At 45.4% G+C, this 18,109-nt stretch overlaps 2 protein-coding genes and 2 pseudogenes across 4 annotated transcripts in view; 3 read left to right on the top strand and 1 right to left on the bottom strand.

Annotated features, from left to right (window-relative positions):
- The window catches only part of COPS7B (COP9 signalosome subunit 7B), a 34,746-nt gene extending 23,036 nt beyond the window's left edge, over window positions 1-11,710 (bottom strand). Inside the window, exons 1-2 of one of the 3 annotated variants that reach the window (XM_066280716.1) lie at window positions 11,549-11,710; window positions 3,264-3,441 (exon numbers count right to left, since the gene is read on the bottom strand). In XM_066280716.1, the coding sequence (XP_066136813.1) occupies window positions 3,264-3,425 (162 nt within the window). In that variant the 5' untranslated portion in view covers window positions 3,426-3,441; window positions 11,549-11,710. Of the gene's footprint in view, window positions 1-3,263; window positions 3,442-5,227; window positions 5,316-11,503 lie in introns of those variants that run through there. The other 2 variants (XM_066280713.1, XM_066280715.1) reach the window with 2 other exon arrangements.
- LOC136337903 (large ribosomal subunit protein eL28 pseudogene) lies at window positions 21-1,188 on the top strand (annotated as a pseudogene).
- Window positions 8,110-8,366, top strand: LOC136306416 (ATP synthase subunit f, mitochondrial pseudogene; annotated as a pseudogene).
- Window positions 11,711-12,034: 324 nt separating the features above from the next.
- Window positions 12,035-18,109, top strand: part of PDE6D (phosphodiesterase 6D) — a 49,767-nt gene continuing 43,692 nt past the window's right edge. Inside the window, exon 1 of the mRNA XM_066233010.1 lies at window positions 12,035-12,318. Within this exon, the coding sequence (XP_066089107.1) occupies window positions 12,035-12,318 (284 nt within the window). The remainder of the gene's footprint in view (window positions 12,319-18,109) is intronic.

The raw sequence follows: 18,109 nt of genomic DNA on the forward strand, positions 1-18,109 counted from the left end.
TAAATTATGGAGTCGGGGTGATGACGATGTGTCAGTGCAGGTTCCAAGCTGGTGAGGGACACTGGTAATGGGGGAGGCTGTGCATGTGTGAGGGCAGGGAGTATATGGAAAATCTCTAACTTACTATTTTGCTGTGAATCTAAAACTGTTCTAAAAAATAAAGTCTATTGAAAAAAAAGAAAGAATCCAGTTCTCTTCAATGGTTCTCATAGCATTCCTTTTCCATCTCTGATATATTAAATTTTACTGAAAGTCCAATGTGTGTCAGTCTACATTTTTTTTATTATTATTTTTAATGAGAGAGAAAGAAACAGACAGGAAGGGAGGGAGATAAGAAGCATTAACTCACAATTATGGCACCTTAGTTGTTCATTGATTGCTGTCTCATATATATGTGCCTTGACCAGGGGGCCCCAGGTGAGCCAATGACCCCCTTGCTCAAGTCAGCAACATTGGGGCTCAAACCAGTTATCACAGGATCATGTCTATGACCCCATGCTCAAGCCAGCAACCCACACTCAAGCTGGTGAGCCCTAGCTCAAGCCTGTGAACCCGAAATTCAAGCTGGTGAGCCCACACTCAAGCCTATAACCTCAGGGTCTCGAACCTGGGTCCTTAGCATCCCAGGCTGACACTCTTATCCACTGCACCACTGCCTGGTCAGGCTTAGTCTACACATTAAGCTCTAAGGAAACAATGGTGACACAACGGAGCAATGGTCCAGCAAACAAGACTGATATTAAATAAAAATTCACAAATTCTCTGGCTGTCACAGAGATGAGATGATGCCACGTCCACACGTCTGCAATGGACAGTCATGGGGAACAGCTCTAGTTTTCTGATCAAGAGGAATAAGCAAAAGTACAGCAGCAAGTCTAGTCATCTGAAGGCTGCACGTCCCGCTACCACGGGCTGATTCACCACAAAGCTGTGGGTGCTGAGCCAGCCGCCAACAGCAAAGGCATCCTAGTGGTTGTGAAGTGATGAACCGGCCAACAAAAGCCAACTTCCTCCTCTGTGTGAGCCTCGAGAATGCCCAGGCCCCCTCAGCAGCATCACACACATGATCCACAAGTACTGCCCAGATCTGCAGATGGAAGCCATCCGCAGAGCCAGTACCATCCTGGCAGCCAGAAAGAAGCTGTGATGGTGAAAAGGACGTCAACTCACCCTAGCAAGAGTGCCTGAACACAACCCCCAAAGTAATAAAGATGTCACCAGACTTTTACCTCAATCAGTAAATATAAAAATGGCAATCAATAAGTAAACACAGCCTGACCAGGTGGTGGCGCAGTGGATAAAGCGTTAAACTGGGATGTGGAGGACCCAAGTTCGAGACCTCGAGGTCAGCAGCTTGAGCGCGGGCTCATCTGGTTTGAGCAAAGCTCACCAGCTTGGCTCAAGCAAGGGGTTCTCGGTCTGCTGTAGCCCCACAGTCAAGGCACATATGAGAAAGCAATCAATGATCAACTAAGGTATCCCAACAAAAAACTGATGATTGATGCTCTCATCTCTCTCCGTTCCTGTCTGTCCCTATCTATCTTTCTCTCTGTGTCTCTAAAAAAAATAGATAAGTAAACACAGTCATCCTCTGTATCCTCAGGTTTCACACTGGTGAGTCAATTAACCATGAATCAAAAATATCTGAAAAAAAAAATCCCAGTTAGTTTCAATAAGCAAACATTAAATTAGCCACACACCAAGCATTACGCTGAATCCATGCAAATGAAGTGATGTGTAGGCACACCCTGCCATATACAAGGGGGGCAAAAGTAGATTTAAAAGTAGTAGGTATGAGCATGGGAACCACAGAGGTTAGTCTTGTGTTATTATTATTTTATTATTTATTTGTATTATTTGTCTTTTTTAAAATTTATTGTTTTGTATCCTTATTTATTTTTTAGATAATTTAACCTACTTTTGCCCACCCTTGTGGTAAATACTGTGCTATTTTATATAAGGGACTTGAGCATCAGAATGAGGTCCTGGAACCAATTCCCCTCAGATATCAAGAGACAACCATAAAAAGTATCCAAGTAGCAAATAGAAGTTGAAAAGTACAGGTTATTTATACTTCTTTGGTCATTCTTCACTGGATCTTTTTTTTTTTAAGTGAGAGAGAGACACACACACACAGATATGGAGAGAGATGAGAAGCATCAACTCATAGTTGTGATACTCTAGTTTGGTTCAATGACTGCTTCTCATACATGCCTTGACCAGGGGACTCAAGCCAAGCCAGTGACCCCTTGCTCAATCCAGCAACCTTGGGATCAAGCCAACATCCTTTGGACTCAAGCCAGCGACCATGGGATCATGTTAATAATCCCACGCTCAGGCCGATGACCCCACACTCAAGCCAGATGACCCCATACTCAAGACTGCGACCTCAGGGTTTCAAACCTGGGACCTCAGCATCCCAGGTCAATGCTCTATCCACTATGCTACCACTGGTTAGACTAGATCAGTGGTCGGCAAACTCATTAGTCAACAGAGCCAAATATCAACAGTACAACGATTGAAATTTCTTTTAAGAGCCAAATTTTTTAAACTTAAACTATATAGGTAGGTACATTCCTTATCGAGGTAGCACCCGCACCTCGATATTTTGTGGAAGAGCCACACTCAAGGGGCCAAAGAGCCGCATGTGGCTCGCAATCCGCAGTTTGCTGACCAGGGGACTAGATCATCTCATTTTTAAGATTCAACAACCAAAACTGGATACTCAAAGTTTTAATAACTACAATCAAACAAAGAAACAAACAAAGCAAAAAGGACTACTTCCTAGCTTGTCAGCCATACCTTTTTACACATCTTCTTTACACAGGAATGATACATTCTCTATTCATGCCTATCTCAGGTTCAACAGCAAGCATTTTCTGCTATGTATGTACTTGACTAGTCTTCCTTGTCTATATTTGCACTGGAGGTTTTTGTCCCTAAGAATGCCTTAAACTATCCCTGTTAAAAACATCAGTCCATTCTTATATTCTATGTTCCTAACTTACTAGGTTCAGTTGGATTTTTTTTCCCTTTCAAATTATTAGCATCCAATCTAATTTTACCTCAAGTGCAAATAAAAATGTTGACTAGGAGCCCAGGACATCACCTTTGATCTCTTTCCATCCCACCAATTCTCAACCGTCCCTCAACAGGGTACCTTACCGGTCCACAGTGCTTTGGCACTAAAATTCCTTGGAAACCTGGAGACTCAAAGGAAGGTTTAGAATAAAGTAGAGAAATTGTTTAGAAACTGCTCTTACCTCCTGCACATTGGCCAGCTCCAGCAGTTCTCCAAAGACATACACTCCTGGAGCCTCCAAGACTTGGCTTATGAGAGCAGTGAGGGCTGAGCCACTAGTACCTTTGGCTAATAAAATAAACTGTTCCAGGAGGTTACTTGAGGGTTTCTGTTCACCTGCCATTCTCTGGCCTTGAGATCTGTCCAAAAGAAAAGAGTTTCCATCATTTTCCCTTCTCCTTTGCCAAGTCCATGCTTATTTAATGTTCAATCAGGTATCAGAATAATTGTATATTATTAAAAAAGGAAAAAGGAAACAGTCCCTGAGTCAAGAAGCTAAGACCACTTTGTGAGATGGGTAGGGTTCAACCTGAGGTTAAAGGGATTTCTGTCCTTATTTTGAGGTTCAAAACACATAGTAAAAACTACTCCATCCCCACCTGACCTTCTCCTAAAGACATTCTAAGCCCTTAAACCTAAAGAAACACAAAGGAGTTTCTCAGTAGCTGTTTTATATCCACCTCATTTATAGACTCTTGTTAAGAAAAAGAGAATATCTTGCCCATACACAGGTGGCAGATGTAAGCAAAAGCAATCAGTTAATTACAGCTTCCTGTGTGTCATCAGACTCCAAACGACAGCCAAGTACAGACAAGAAAAAGACAAAAAACACACAAGAAAGACATCTCATGTAATAAAATAAGTCACTTTAGCATAGAAAAAGGGGAGATATCATCTTGAAAGATAAGCAGCAACATATTCAAACTAAGAAAATAGATGCTGTGTAGGTGCATGAAAAAAATTTGGCCTCTTGGCCCTGGCTGGTTGGCTCAGCGGTAGAGCGTCTGCTCAGCGTGTGGAAGTCCTGGGTTCAATTCCCAGCCAGGGCACACAGGACAACCACCCATCTGCTTCTCCACACACACAAAAAAAATTTGGCTTCCTACTGATAAGAGACCTTTTACCAAACATGAATTCAAAATTTGTATGAACCCTCAAGAAAATAAAAAGATTTGAAAAAACAATAAAGATATTGTATTACCATCTTGAAAACATTAGGGACAGGAGAGTCCCTCAACTGTATAATCTAATCACATGCTGAGTGTACGTGAACGCACACACTGCATACCTCCTGTACAGGAATCCTGCATAAGAAAAGATCACTCCTCCATGATACGTATTGGGACAATATGATAAAATGAAAAGAGTAAGCTGAAGTGGAGAACAATTCAAAAAATAGTCCAGTGCAAGAGAAACTAAGTTTCCCTGGGGAGGCAGGCGTTTTACAGAAGTATTAGAGAAACAAAGACATCGCCTCGCTTTTAGTTACCTAAGGTCTTACTGGAAACAGAAAAGGTGCCAGAGAATAAAGGTTGCTGAGAAAGGAGGGTAGAAGGGAAGGGAAAAGAAGAGAGAGGCGAGAAGGTAGGAGGAAGAGGAAGAGATGACGGTTAGGAGAGAAGGAAAACCTCCCTTCAAGTGGACACGTGTGAAGAGATTAAACAGAAGGGCCTGGGGTGGGAAGGGATTAGACAAATGGGACAGAAATATCGGTCTCTCAAAAAAAATCTCAGCCTAAGGAGCAAAGTCCGTGGGGACTAAGAGGTAAGGCGGTGCTGATAATCGCTTTCTTCTGGAGTGGGAGGGCCCGAGGAGGAGAGAGACATAGGCGTGATGAATTCCCGTCGTCGGGGGCGCTATTTTGATGGGTGGCAGAGGGGCAAAAAGGCAGCCTTTGAGGGTGGGAAAGAGAGAACAGCCGCGGTGCGGGAGCTGAATGGGTCTCAGGCTGGGATGGACTTCAGCGAGGGCGGGCCCGCGGCGTGCTCCAGACAGGGCGGCGGGTGCCGAGTGAGAAGCCGCGGGGCGCCCTCCCCGAGGCCGGGGCGGGGCGGTGTGGCCACAGGCTTTCTCCACCGCGGGCGCGAAGCCGGAAAGCCCCGACGAACATGGCTGGCCAGGTCCCACCTTCTCGCTGGCCCCTACCTGTCCTCGCCGCCTCTCCGTCCTCTAGGTCGCTGTCCCGGCCTCCCGGCGCCTGCCCGCAGGTTGTCAAGCGTCCATGATCGGCCCGGCGTCCGACGCTTTTCTACCTCCGCCGACCCATCGCCCTTGCAGCTCCCCCGGAAGCCTCCCGCTGCTGCACTGCAGTTCCGCCCCCATTAGGTTCCCCTCACTGTGTTCACAGTCTCACACCTCTATCTAGAGGGGCCTGGCGAGAGAAGGGGTCCCTAACGAAATCTAGCCCAGGAATCGGGGTGGGCAAAGACCTGAGAAAGGGAATACAGCCTAGGTGGTACGGGGGCCCAAGTTATTACCATCACCATCCGGGACCTGAAATCTTTTGCGGAGTTTTAACACACTCCCAAAAGCAGGAGCTCCCTATGGGGACTCCAGATACCCCAGGGTGTGAGAACATAATAAGCCTAAAACAACTGTTTATTAATCGTTTTTCCATATGCCAGGTGCCATACATTGTCTCCTTGAATTCTCATAATTCTAGGGCCTGTAATAGTATCCCCATTTTTCAGGTGAATTAAGCCTCAAAATCCAAAAGCCAGTAAGTAGCGAAGTCCACTTTGGAACCTAGGCTATCTGAAGCCAAGATCATATTTTTGACCCTCTGCTCAGAAAAAAAATTTTTTAATAAGCAAGAGACGGGTTGATCCAACAATGCCTCTGTGTCTGACCAGGCGGTGGCACAGTGGATAAAGTGTCGGATTGGGATGCGGAAGACCCAGGTTTGAGACCCCGAGGTCGCCAGCTTGAGCGTGGACTCATCTGGTTTGAGCAAAGCTCACCAGATTGAGCCCAAGGTCGCTGCCTTGAGCAAGAGGTTACTCGGTCTGCTGAAGGCCCATGGTCAGGGCACATATGAGAAAACAATCAATGAACAACTAAAGTGCCACAAAAAACTGATAATTGATGCTTCTCATCTCTCTCCGTTCCTGTCTGTCTGTCCCTATCTACTATCCCTCTCTCTAACTCTCTCTCTCTCTGTCTCTGTAAAAAAAAAATAAACACCAAAAAAAACAATGCCTCTGTGACCAAAATGCCATTCATTCATGGCTACACCTGGTACTTACCAACTGCCCTGGAAGATGGCTAAAGAAGTGCTACATCACAACACTTCTGATCCTTTCAGTACAGTATACACCACACACTTTCGGGTCTTGAAGATAAAGAAAAGACCCCTATTTGCCTTTTTCACTTTAGCGTGCACATATCAAACAGGATAGATGCAAAGGAGCCTAACACCAACCCATTCATTTATTCAAAAATTTTTCTTTAGCACTTATTAGGTTCTAGAAGGTTGTATAAAGAAAAAACAAGGTTCTTGCCCTCAAAAAGCTTCAATGTGTTAAGAACTATGAGACAACACTTTGGAAGCACAGGAGAGAGTATGTTGGGAAGAAAAAAACCAGGCATCTTCCAGCTAAAAAGGGGAAGAGGGCAGTGGTCACAGTCTCAGAGGTTTGCACTATGCAACATACACTGATGCAGGGAGGGTGGGGAACAATGACTGGAACCAAGATTTCAGAAATGAGGGATGGAGCTGGAGTCTGGTCATCCTGGGTCTTGGAAACCACAGGTCTGGGACTATACCCAGTAAATACCTAAATACAGCAAAGTAAGCTCACTGTCCTCTGGGAGAGACAGGCCTGTCCAGCCATGACAGTTGCCACAGGCACCTAGGAGTACAAGCAAGGCTGTCCCTGGGGAGAGGTGATTTAAGGCAGATTTCTGGAGGAGATAAGGTTTGAATTGAGCCTGGGAAAATAAGCAAGCAAATCAGAAAGGGTGTAAGCCATATGAAGTAGTTTTTCTTTTCTCTTAAGAGCTCTAAGGAGCTAGTTAGGGTTTTTAAGCTGTGCAGAGGTATAAATATTTGCCATGTGAGAACAATCACACCAGCTGCTATAAGAATGGATTAGATATGGAGAGAACTGGAGCAGGGAAACCTTGCGGTGACTTGATATATTCCAGGTAAGAGACTCTGAGACCTTGAATAAAGGCAGTGGCAGGTAGGCATGTAAAAGAAGGATGTTGTTGGAAACATTTAGACCAGTGGTAGTCAACCTGGTCCCTACTGCCCACTAGTGGGCGTTCCAGCTTTCATGGTGGGCGGTAGCGGAGCAACCAAAGTATAAATAAAAAGACAGATTTAACTATAGTAAGTTGTTTTATAAAGATTTATTCTGCCAAACTTAGCGAAAATCTGACATAAAGTATTCGGTAAGTAATTATTATTATATGCTTTAACTTGCTGTAACTCTGCTTTATAAATTTTATAAAGTAAAGTTACTTCCCTACTTTATAAATCACCATTACCGTGGAACCAGTGGGCGGTTATAAAATTTTGCTACTAACAGAGATACAGAAGTGGGCAGGAGGTATAAAAAGGTTGACTACCCCTGATTTAGACCATAGAAGCTATCAGACTTGCTGACCAGTGAAAAGCAAAGAAAGGGAAGGAGGACATCACCCAGGATTCTGGCTGGGGAGGGCAGAGTTGTCTGGAGGTGGTGGGAAGTGAACAGGGCTGCAGGAGAGGAGGAGCAAATCTGGTGGTGGAAGGAAAACAACTAAGTTCTGTTTGAGTTCGTAAACATTCTAGCAGTGCCTCCACTTCCTCCAGACTCCAAGGCTGCAGCTAAAGCCCTTCACGGTCTGCCTCCTGCCTACCCTTCCAGCTTTGTCTTGCCTCACCCTCTCTACAGCCCACACACTCCAGGCCTTCCCATGGCCAACACCACATACACTCTCCATCGCTCACAGCAGGGCCTCAAGCTTGCTCTAGCTTATTCTTTGCAAATCTCTTCTCATATTTCCATTAAAATCCTACCAACAACACGCTGAACTCCAAAATGACATCAGTAATACCACTGAAGGAGAAGAAACTCATGGATGTCAAAGTAGGGGAGCTGCCAACCCGGATACTGATGTGGGATTTCACCCCTAAAGGCATTGCTGAAGCATTTCAAAGAGGTTACTACTGGTATTACAACAAGTACAGTTTATCAATGTGAAGAAAGTTAGCGTTGTTGGAGTTTCTATGGTACTGGCAGCTTCCATGCTTTTCAACTACTGCCATTCTTGTAAGGTACTCAAACATGAACAGTGACAACAGAGTACCACTGAAGAGGGCCTGCTGTGGATTCCACATTCCTGACCATGACCTTTCCCCAGCACCTCTGAATCCTTTCATATCATACTTAATAAAAGATGACTGGTTAGAAAAAAATATAAAAGTAAAATCCTACCAACTCTGTACACAAAAGATTTCTTAAACTCTATACAAAAAAAGCATTAATCATAAAAGAAAACACTTAACTATCACACTAGAATTAAGAATTAAGAATTTGTGTATGAAAAGACACGAGTGCCTGACCCCGAGGTCGCCAGCTTGAGCGCGGGTTCATCTGGTTTGAACAAAGCTCACCAGCTTGAGCCCAAGGTCGCTGGCTCAAGCAAGGGGTCATTCAGTCTCCTGTAGCCCCCAGGTCAAGGCACCTATGAGAAATCAATCAATGAACAACTAGTGAGCCGCAACAAAGAATTGATGTTTCTCATCTTTCTCCCTTCCTGTCTGTCTGTCCCTACTGTCCCTCTCTCTGACTCCTTCTCTCTACCACAAAAAAAAAGAAAGAAAGAAAGAAAGAAAGAAAGAAAGAAAGAAAGAAAGAAAGAAAGAAAAGAAAAGACATGAGTAAGGAGAATGAATGGATGAGCCACAGACTAGGAAAAGATATCTGCAAGCATATATTGGACAAAGAACTCCAGGCTATATAAAGAACTATATATAGCCTGACCAAGTGGTGGCGCAGTGGATAGAGCATCAGACTGACATGCGGAAGGACTCAGGTTCGAGACCCTGAGGTCATCAGCTTGAGCGTGGGCTCATCTGGCTTGAGCAAAAAGCTCACCAGCTTGGACCCAAGGTCACTGGCTCAAGTAAGGGGTTACTCGGTCTGCTGAAGGCCCACAGTCAAGGCACATATGAGAAGGCAATCAATGAACTAAGGTGTCCCAAAGAAAAACTGATGATTGATGCTTCTCATCTCTCTCCGTTCCTGTCTGTCTGTCCCTATCTATCCCTCTTTCGGACTCTTTCTCTATCCCTGTAAAAAAAAAAAAAAAAAAAAGAACTATATATCCATAAGACAAACAGCCCAGTAAATATAATAAAACACTTGAACAAGCATTTCACAAAAGAAGACATTCAAATAGCCAATAAGCACATGGAATGGTTCTCAACATCAAAGACTTGTCAATAACAACTATATGTTATGAGATGTCACATTTAGCCAAAATGGCTAAAAAGAAAAGACTGACAACAGTCCGTATTGACAGGGATAAGAGTCAACTAGAACTCTGACATTGCTGGTGAAGGTGAAAATTGGTACAAACACTTGCAAAACTGGCAATATCTACTATTGCTGATCATATGCACAACGTAAAAGCTAACAACTCCATTCCTAGAAATGAATGCAAAAGTCCACAAAAAGAAATATAAAAATGCTCATTGCAGCTTTGTTAATAAAAACCAAATTTATAACTGATAACCTAAATGTCCATCAACAAAACAGATAACTAGTGCTTTTTACATACAATGTAATACTACTCAGCAATTTAAAGAAAAGCTACTGCTATATACATACAGATGAATTTCACAAAAATACTGACAAATGAAAAAACCCATACTCATACTGTATATATTGTATGATTACATTTAAATTAATTTCAAGAACAGACAAAGCTGATCTACGGTAATAGAAGTCAGAACAGTGTTTATCAGGACAAGGGGATGCAGTCCTGATTGGGAAGGGACACAAAGTGTGCTGGAATAGTTCTATAACTTGATTTGGGGTGGGGGGGGATGACACAGGTGTACACATATACAAAAATTGTGCCCTTACCATATGTCAAAAATCTAAAGGTAAAATTTTTTAACAGAGAAAAAAGAAATCCCACCCATCCTTCAAGTTCAAAAGCCGCCTTCTCTGTCAAGTTTTGTTTTGTTTTGTTTTTACAGAGACAGAGTCAGAGTCAGAGAGAGAGAGAGAGATAGGGACAGACAGACAGGAACGGAGAGAGATGAGAAGCATCAATCATCAGTTTTTCCTTGGGACACCTTAGTTGTTCATTGATTGCCTTCTCATATGTGCCTTGACCGTGGGGCTACAGCAGACCAAGTAACCCCTTGCTCGAGCCAGCAACCTTGGGTCCAAACTGGTGAGCTTTGCTCAAACCAGATGAGCCCGCGCTCAAGCTGGCGACCTCAGGGTCTCGAATCCGGGTCCTCAGCATCCCAGTCCAACACTTTATCCACTACGCCCCGCCTGGTCAGGCGTCTGCCAAGTTTTGACAGCTGGAATACATCTTTTCATTAGAGCCTCTGTAGCATTCTGATGTCCTTTCTTTTATGCCATTTATTACAGTCCATCTTGAATCTCAGTGGAATCTCCTTACTTCCCTAAGTAGATGATTATCTTCCTGGTGACAATGACCATGTCTTTCACCTTTTACTAACAGAAAGCCTGGCCAATAAGAAAAGCTGAGAAAGCTGTTTGTTGAATTACATGGAAGGAAAAATTGGGTAGGTCCCCATATGGATGAAAGGGGGGACAAAAAGAGGAAGGCCTCGGTAAAGAAACAGGAGATCTCCAAGGAAACCCTAGCTTACTTCCACTACGATTTTACCTACTTCCTGAAATCGCATCAAATGTCACCTTGAGCAACAAAGAATGAATCAAAACACCAAGTCCTACCTAGACTGAAGATAAACAAACATCACGCTTACAGGAAATCCACCAAATAAATGCTTACCTAACCTCTGGGTCTCTCAATCTTGATGTGGAAATTTCACCAAGGAGAATAATCATCACATAGCCATGCTGCCAAAAATATCGCCAGCCTAGTGTGCAAAGAGCCCAGGCTGCGGGTCAGGAGATTTAGGGCCTAATTCTAACTCTGTCCCAACTTGCTGTGACCGGTGAACAATCTCTTTGCCTCTGTGGGCCTCGGTTTCTTCATATTTAAAACGACAGGGGTCGGATTAGCAAATTCTCTAAAGTCCCTTCCTGTATCGATATTCTGGGTATACAATCGCTCTTTCCCCAAATCCAGCTCAGGAGCACAATAGAAAGCCCCGCAAAACACGTAAAAGGCCCTCCAGACCAACAAACCAACAGGATTTGAAGGAGTCATTTTGTTATATTATCTTTCATGGTTTAATCAGTTTTTTGTTTACAGTCTTACCACGATCTGGAGGAGATTTCTGAGTTCCATGTAAACAGAAGTTACCTCTCCGTGGGCTGTCATCTTCTTTAAGAGTCAAGAGGGTCTTCCCGCCTGGTTTTAACTCTCGGGATTCAGAAAACCAACAACCCTGACCGAGGGTTTATGGATTTGCGCACACTGCGCGGCACACTGGAGTCTAAGTTACAGAGGAATAGGGTTTATGGATTGCTGGGATTTGTAGTCCCTGCACCTCTTTGTTGCGCGCTGGGATCTATGGTTCTACGATGTTCCCCTAGAATGCTGGGAAATGTAGTCTCTGCCACATCACACAGTGCAACCTGCAGTCACCTCAGAGACCTAGTGTGCCCAGCGGCGGGAGCGCGCCCCTGGAGCTTATGCAGATCTAAAGCCAACCCTCCGCTGGGGCAAACTCTAGGCAACAACAACGAATGAAAAATTTGTCCTACGAGACTTCCAGGGGAGGGCCCTTCCCATCGACGCTCTTCGTCCCCCTGCGAAGCCGCTGAGTGTTTCTATTGGCTGGTCAGGATGCAAATCACCGAGGCGGGTTTTCTATTGGCTCTGGGGTGGGCACTCCTAGGTAGGGGAAGGAGAAGGGATCAGGAGCGGGAGCTGAGGGGAGGCAGAGGCCGGTCCAGGTCTGCCCGCTACCGCTGCTCGCCCGAGGTCTCCAGGCCGGGCTGCGGCTCAGTCCTTCCGGGCATCGTCTGCGAGGCTCCGCCGGGCCAGCGTGGAGGAGCTGCGGGCGGCAGCTGCCGCATCATGTCAGCCAAGGACGAGCGTGCCAGGGAGATCCTGAGGGGCTTCAAACTGTATCCGCCCGGGAGCGGGGCGGGGCGGGGCCGGGCGGGGCGGACTTGGGAGGCGGCCGCTCCCGGAGGAGACGGGCCTGGGACGGGGGCCGCGCCGGGTGGGCGCCCGAGGAGAGGCGGCGGCGGCGGCGGCTGCAGGGGGGCGGGGGCGGCGACGGCATCGCGCGCCACCGACGGGACCCGGCGCCGGAGGCGGGGAAAGGGGCGCCCTGAGGGAGGGAGAGAGGACGGGGACGCTGATGGGAGCCCTAGAGTGGGGCTGAGCGGGGCGCCGGACATCGGAACCGGGGGTCTGGACGTGCAGCGCGGGTCCAAGCGCCAGCCCGCCCCGCAGAGCCCGGAAGGGGCTGAGGCGTGCGGGGCAGCGCCGGGAGGGGCGCGGCGGGCCGGCCCGCGAGCCAGCCGCCTGCGGCGGGAAGCCCCCGGGGGAGCGGGCAGAAGTCACTAGGGGCGCGGGACCTCGTCCGAGACGGTGCAGATGCCCGCGTCCAGCTCGCTGTGCTCTCCCTGCCCCGCCACCGCGGCCGGCGGCCGCAACTTCTCTCTCACCTGTGGCTCCGTCCCGGCCGGAGCGGAGGGAGGTTCGACGTCGCCCCCCGGCTTGGCCGGGCCCTCGGAGGCACGCGGCGGCGCTGCCCCTCCCTCCTGCCCCGTGTTCTCTCCCGCGGGGTGCGAGCTGCGAACCGGTGCGGGGCGTGCGGGAGGGCTTGCGCTGGGGCTCCGGGCACAGGCGGTCCCCGCACCCCTCTCGCCCGCCCTGGGGCGGTTCACGCGCCGACCTGGTGGAGCTGTCCAGCAACTGCTGCGTGACGCTGGGGACACACTAGGATGTACTGTAGTGGGATGGAGAAGCCACTGCCTCGGGCCTGTGGTGGTGCTACTTGTGCAACCTTCTGTCCTTCATGCCGCGAAGAAGCTTTGTGTTTTCATCACAGAGTGTTAATCTGTCACCGTGTAATGCGGATGAAAAGTATACCATCCTGGCCCTGGCCGGGTGGTTCGGTTGGTTGGAGCCTGATCTGGAAGCACAGAGCTTAAAAGTTCGATCCCCGGTTAGGGCACATACAGGAACAGCTCGGTGTTCCTGTCTCCCTGTCTGTCTGTCTGTCTCTTTCCCTGCCTCTCTATAAAGTCTATATACACATCATCCTGTACAGTCCCATTTTACGTTTTCTTGCTGACCTTAATCTCTTCTCATATCCTCTGCATACAACATGGAACATTCTTAAGTTCTTCTCTGAGTGAAAACTTCACTGTTCTCTGAGTTGTGTGTTTTCACGATACCCATTGCAACCCTGCAGATTTTAGTTGGCTTTGTCACAATTGGAAACCAAGTTGGTAGTAAATTTTAGCTCACAAATGCAAAAAAAGTTACAGGACGTTTTGGATGTACAAAGTGAATGTTCCCAATGGCAGCTGACCTGCTGTGCTTGTTTTAAAACACGGAAGGCATTGTCACCTTTGCATACTGCCATTCATGATCAACTTCCAGTACTTTATGTAGTGAAGTTTAGTAACCACCTCTTTTATAGCTCCCTGTAGCTTTCCCTGGTTCTCTTCGTAATGGGACCTGTAAGTGGCGCAGTGGATAGAACATCGGACTGGGATACGGAGGACCCAGGTTCAAGACCCCAAGGTCACCAGCTTGAGCACAGGCTCATCTAGTTTGAGCAAAGCTCACCAGCTTGGACCCAAAGTCGCTGGCTCAGGCAAGAGGTTACTCAGTCTGCTGCAGCCCCACGGTCAAGGCACATATGAGAAAGCAATCAATGAACAACTAAGGTGTTGCAATGAAAAACTAATGATTGATGCTTCTCATCTCTCTCCGTTCCTGTCTGTCTGTCCCTATCTATCCCTCTCTCTGACTCTCTCTCTGTCACTGTAAAAAAAAAAATGAGTTTGAGATTTATGACTTCCTGAAATACAATTTTTGTCTGTCAACCAAAGTCTTGGGAAAGCAACTAAAACATACCACCCATACAGCCAAAGAGCTCTGTTGCTCACAGATTATGTTGTCATGAACTTCATGTAGATGGTGATTGGTAGGTTATTTTCCAGGACAATCACGCATGGACTCAGAGAAGTTGTTACTGTTATCCTGAATGGATGAAGTGATATAAAGTCCCTGTTTATCATGTTATTTAGGATTTCTAAACAGGCATTTCTGTTATCAAACTTTTGGGAGGAATTTAGAGTATAATCAGATACTTATAGTTTTCTTCAGACCTTCTCAATTTCTTTCCAGGATTGTATATCTAATTTATATATTATAATGAAACATTATAGTAACTTATGGAGAAATTGAATAGAACCCAGTAAGACTGTCATGGAAAATTCTGGTTATATCATCACTGTATTTAATGAAGGGCTAAGCAATGGTGCTTCGGTTTGGCAGCTCTAGGTTCTTATTAGGTTTGACCTCACTTTTGCCTCACAGGCTTCCTTTGCCATTACTCTTCAACCACAATCCCCATGATAGAGAAGGACTTGACTTCGGAATGTATAGATCTATCCTTATTCCTGAGCTATTGCATCATTGGAAGGTTCTTTAACAGCCACCCTTATCTAGCAATCTGTTCCAACTATGGCTTGAATGCTTAAAATTCAAATTGTCAAGATTTTCTATTTTTTGCTTTTGACCTGCGGTAATTTTAAAGCTGAGAGGAAAAGCATATATATTTTTTCTACAGTTTAGTATCCATAAAGATCTCAGTGGATTGGATTAAAACAGGGGTCCCCAAACTTTTTACACAGGGGGCCAGTTCACTGTCCCAAAGACCGTTGGAGGGCCGGACTATAAAAAAAACTATGAACAAATTCCTATGCACACTGCACATATCTTATTTTAAAGTAAAAAAACAAAACAGGAACAAATACAATATTTAAAATAAAGAACAAGTAAATTTAAATCAACAAACTGACCAATATTTCAATGGGAACTATGCTCCTCTCACTGACCACCAATGAAAGAGGTACCCTTCCAGAAGTGCGGCGGGGGGCCGGATAAATGGCCTCAGGGGGCCGCATGTGGCCCGTGGGCCGTAGTTTGGGGACCCCTGGATTAAAGAAACACACTGTTTATAGCAAAGAAGGTGATAGTCCCACTGTAAGCACATACATGAGGAACTTGCTTAGTGTATAATGAGGGCAGTGCACAGCTAAGTGGACCTGGTCACGGAGAGGGACAAAACTATTCTAAAGCAGAAAAATTGATGTGTTCTGAGTGGCTCTCAGAGAAATACAAGACTCGAGAGTAGCAATCACAGGGTACAAAGTTTATTTAGCCCAATTTTTAACACTTAGTGATACCTGCAAAAACCTACATTTTCAAGAAAGTATTTTAAGCAGCAGATGGATACCTGTCCATCAAAACTACTGCAAAACGGCCCTGGCCGGTTGGCTCAGCGGTAGAGCGTTGGCCTGGCATGCGGGGGACCCAGGTTCGATTCCCAGCCAGGGCACATAGGAGAAGCGCCCATTTGCTTCTCCACCCCCCCCTCCTTCTGTCTCTCTCTTCCCCTCCTGCAGCCAAGGCTCCATTGGAGCAAAGATGGCCCGGGCGCTGGGGATGGCTCCTTGGCCTCTGCCCCAGGCACTAGAGTGGCTCTGGTCGAGGCAGAGCGACGCCCCGGAGGGGCAGAGCATCGCCCCCTGGTGGGCAGAGCGTCGCCCCTGGTGGGCGTGCTGGGTGGATCCCGGTCGGGCGCATGCGGGAGTCTGTCTGACTATCTCTCCCCCTTTCCAGCTTCAGAAAAATACACACACACACAAAAAAAAAACACTACTGCAAAGGATGCCTGACCTGTGGTGGCGCAGTGGGTAAAGCATCAACCTGGATAGCTGAGGTTGCCGGTTCAAAACCCTGGGTTTGCTGGGTCAAAGCACATATGAGAAGCAACTACTATGAGTTAATTTTTTCTGCTCCCCCCCCCTTCACTCTCTCTCCTCTCTAAAATCAATAAGTAAAATCTTTAAAAAAATAAAGAGTATTACAGAGGGAAATTATGTATGCATCAGATAAGGTATTATAGTGGATGATCTTCAGAGGACTAAATCCTTTTACAACACTGCAATTCTTTGATTTGGTGACAACCTTTCTTGGTTAAAAAGAATTCTTTTATGCAAGTATTTCTATTAAGCTATGTACTACACCTAAAATAGGCAAAACATTTTTTGTGATTTAATGTACCATAATTAAAACAAGCTATTTCCTTTTTGGTTTTCAGGCCACTCCTAGATATTAGTGACAAAGTATTTTGTTTAGTGCATTGTGGATTCACTGATTCAGAGTCACAGCAATTCTTGCCTCCGAATTTAGATAACATTGTACAGAACTAAATATAAATAGCTCTAATATAAATAATTCTATAAACATGGCCACAAGAAGAAAAGGGATGGCCTAACAATATCTTATATTCCTATATTCTTTTTCAGTTTTTCAAAGCACTTTGATACATTATCACAACTCTATACATTATTATTCACACTTTATAGATAGAAAATTGAAGATTGATAAGGTTATCACTCAAATAAAGGCAGAACCTTAATTTAAAAATGGTGTGTCTTTCTGTAAATTATTTTCTGTGATATACCATAATGCCTCTCAGGAGAACTTTTGCTATATTACTGATTTTGAGTTGAAAATTTTTTCTGTGTTTAAGTCACAGATTTATTTTTTACTTTAAAATTATTCTCTTCCATTGTGGTCATATCTCCAATTTCTTTGTTTACACTCAACTCTCAGATATAGAGGGAAAGATTTAGCATAGAATAAGGAAGAACTTTCTAACAATTAGAGTTACCTGAAAAAAAGAAATTTCCAGAAAATATTTAAACGGTATGTATTAGTCAGCTAGAACTGCTAAAACAAAATGTCATACACTGTGTGGCTTCAACAACAGACATTTATTTCTCAACAAGTCTGGAGGCTGGAAAGTTCAAGGTGCTAACTAATTTGGTTCCTGGTGGAGCTCAGTTCCTGGCTTGCAGATGGCCACTTTCTCCCGGTGTCCTCACATGGTCGAGAAAAAGTGTATGGACAGATCACAGGAGAGTCATAACTGCACATGTACAGCACCGCTATCTGTGTGACAGTTCTGTTTGGAAATGATTTTTCATGGACAGGTTGCTGCTAAATGAAAGATTTTTAAAAAGCAACTAGTTCTGAGACACTAGACTGATAACGTTCATAGAATAAAAGGTGGGAAATTTAATGGTAAGCCTTTGCTTCTGAACCATCTGTGGCAGAGAGCTCTGGCTATAGTGCTGCCACTTACTGGCAGTTCATTCACACTTTTGTTAGCACTTTACAGTGCCAGTTAATCTGCTGACCACAAGAGATGCAAAATGATAAGCCAGTTTCATATTCAAAGAACTTATACTGTATAAGGGAGAGAAAAAGAGAAATTAACAATGAGAATATATATTGCCTGACCTGTGGTGGCGCAGTGGGTAAAAGCGTCGACCTGAAATGCTGAGGTCACTGGCCTGAAACCCCAGGCTTCCCTGGTCAAGGCACATGTGGGAGCTGATGCTTCCTGCTCCTCCCTCCCTTCTCTATCTGTCCCTGTCTCCTCTCTCTAAAAAATGAATAAATTAAAAAAAAAAAAAAAAAAAAAAAAAAAACAATGAGAATATAATATGTGCCTGATTGGTGATGTGCAGTGGATAGAGCATTAACCTGGGATGCTGAGGTCCCAGGTTCAAAACCCCATTGAGGTCACCATCAGAAGTGCGGGCTCATCCAGCTTGAGCATGGGGCACCAGCTTGAACATGGGATCATAGACATGA

The sequence above is a fragment of the Saccopteryx bilineata genome, chromosome 5 (assembly GCF_036850765.1).
Source record: "Saccopteryx bilineata isolate mSacBil1 chromosome 5, mSacBil1_pri_phased_curated, whole genome shotgun sequence".
Classification (NCBI taxonomy): domain Eukaryota; kingdom Metazoa; phylum Chordata; class Mammalia; order Chiroptera; family Emballonuridae; genus Saccopteryx; species Saccopteryx bilineata.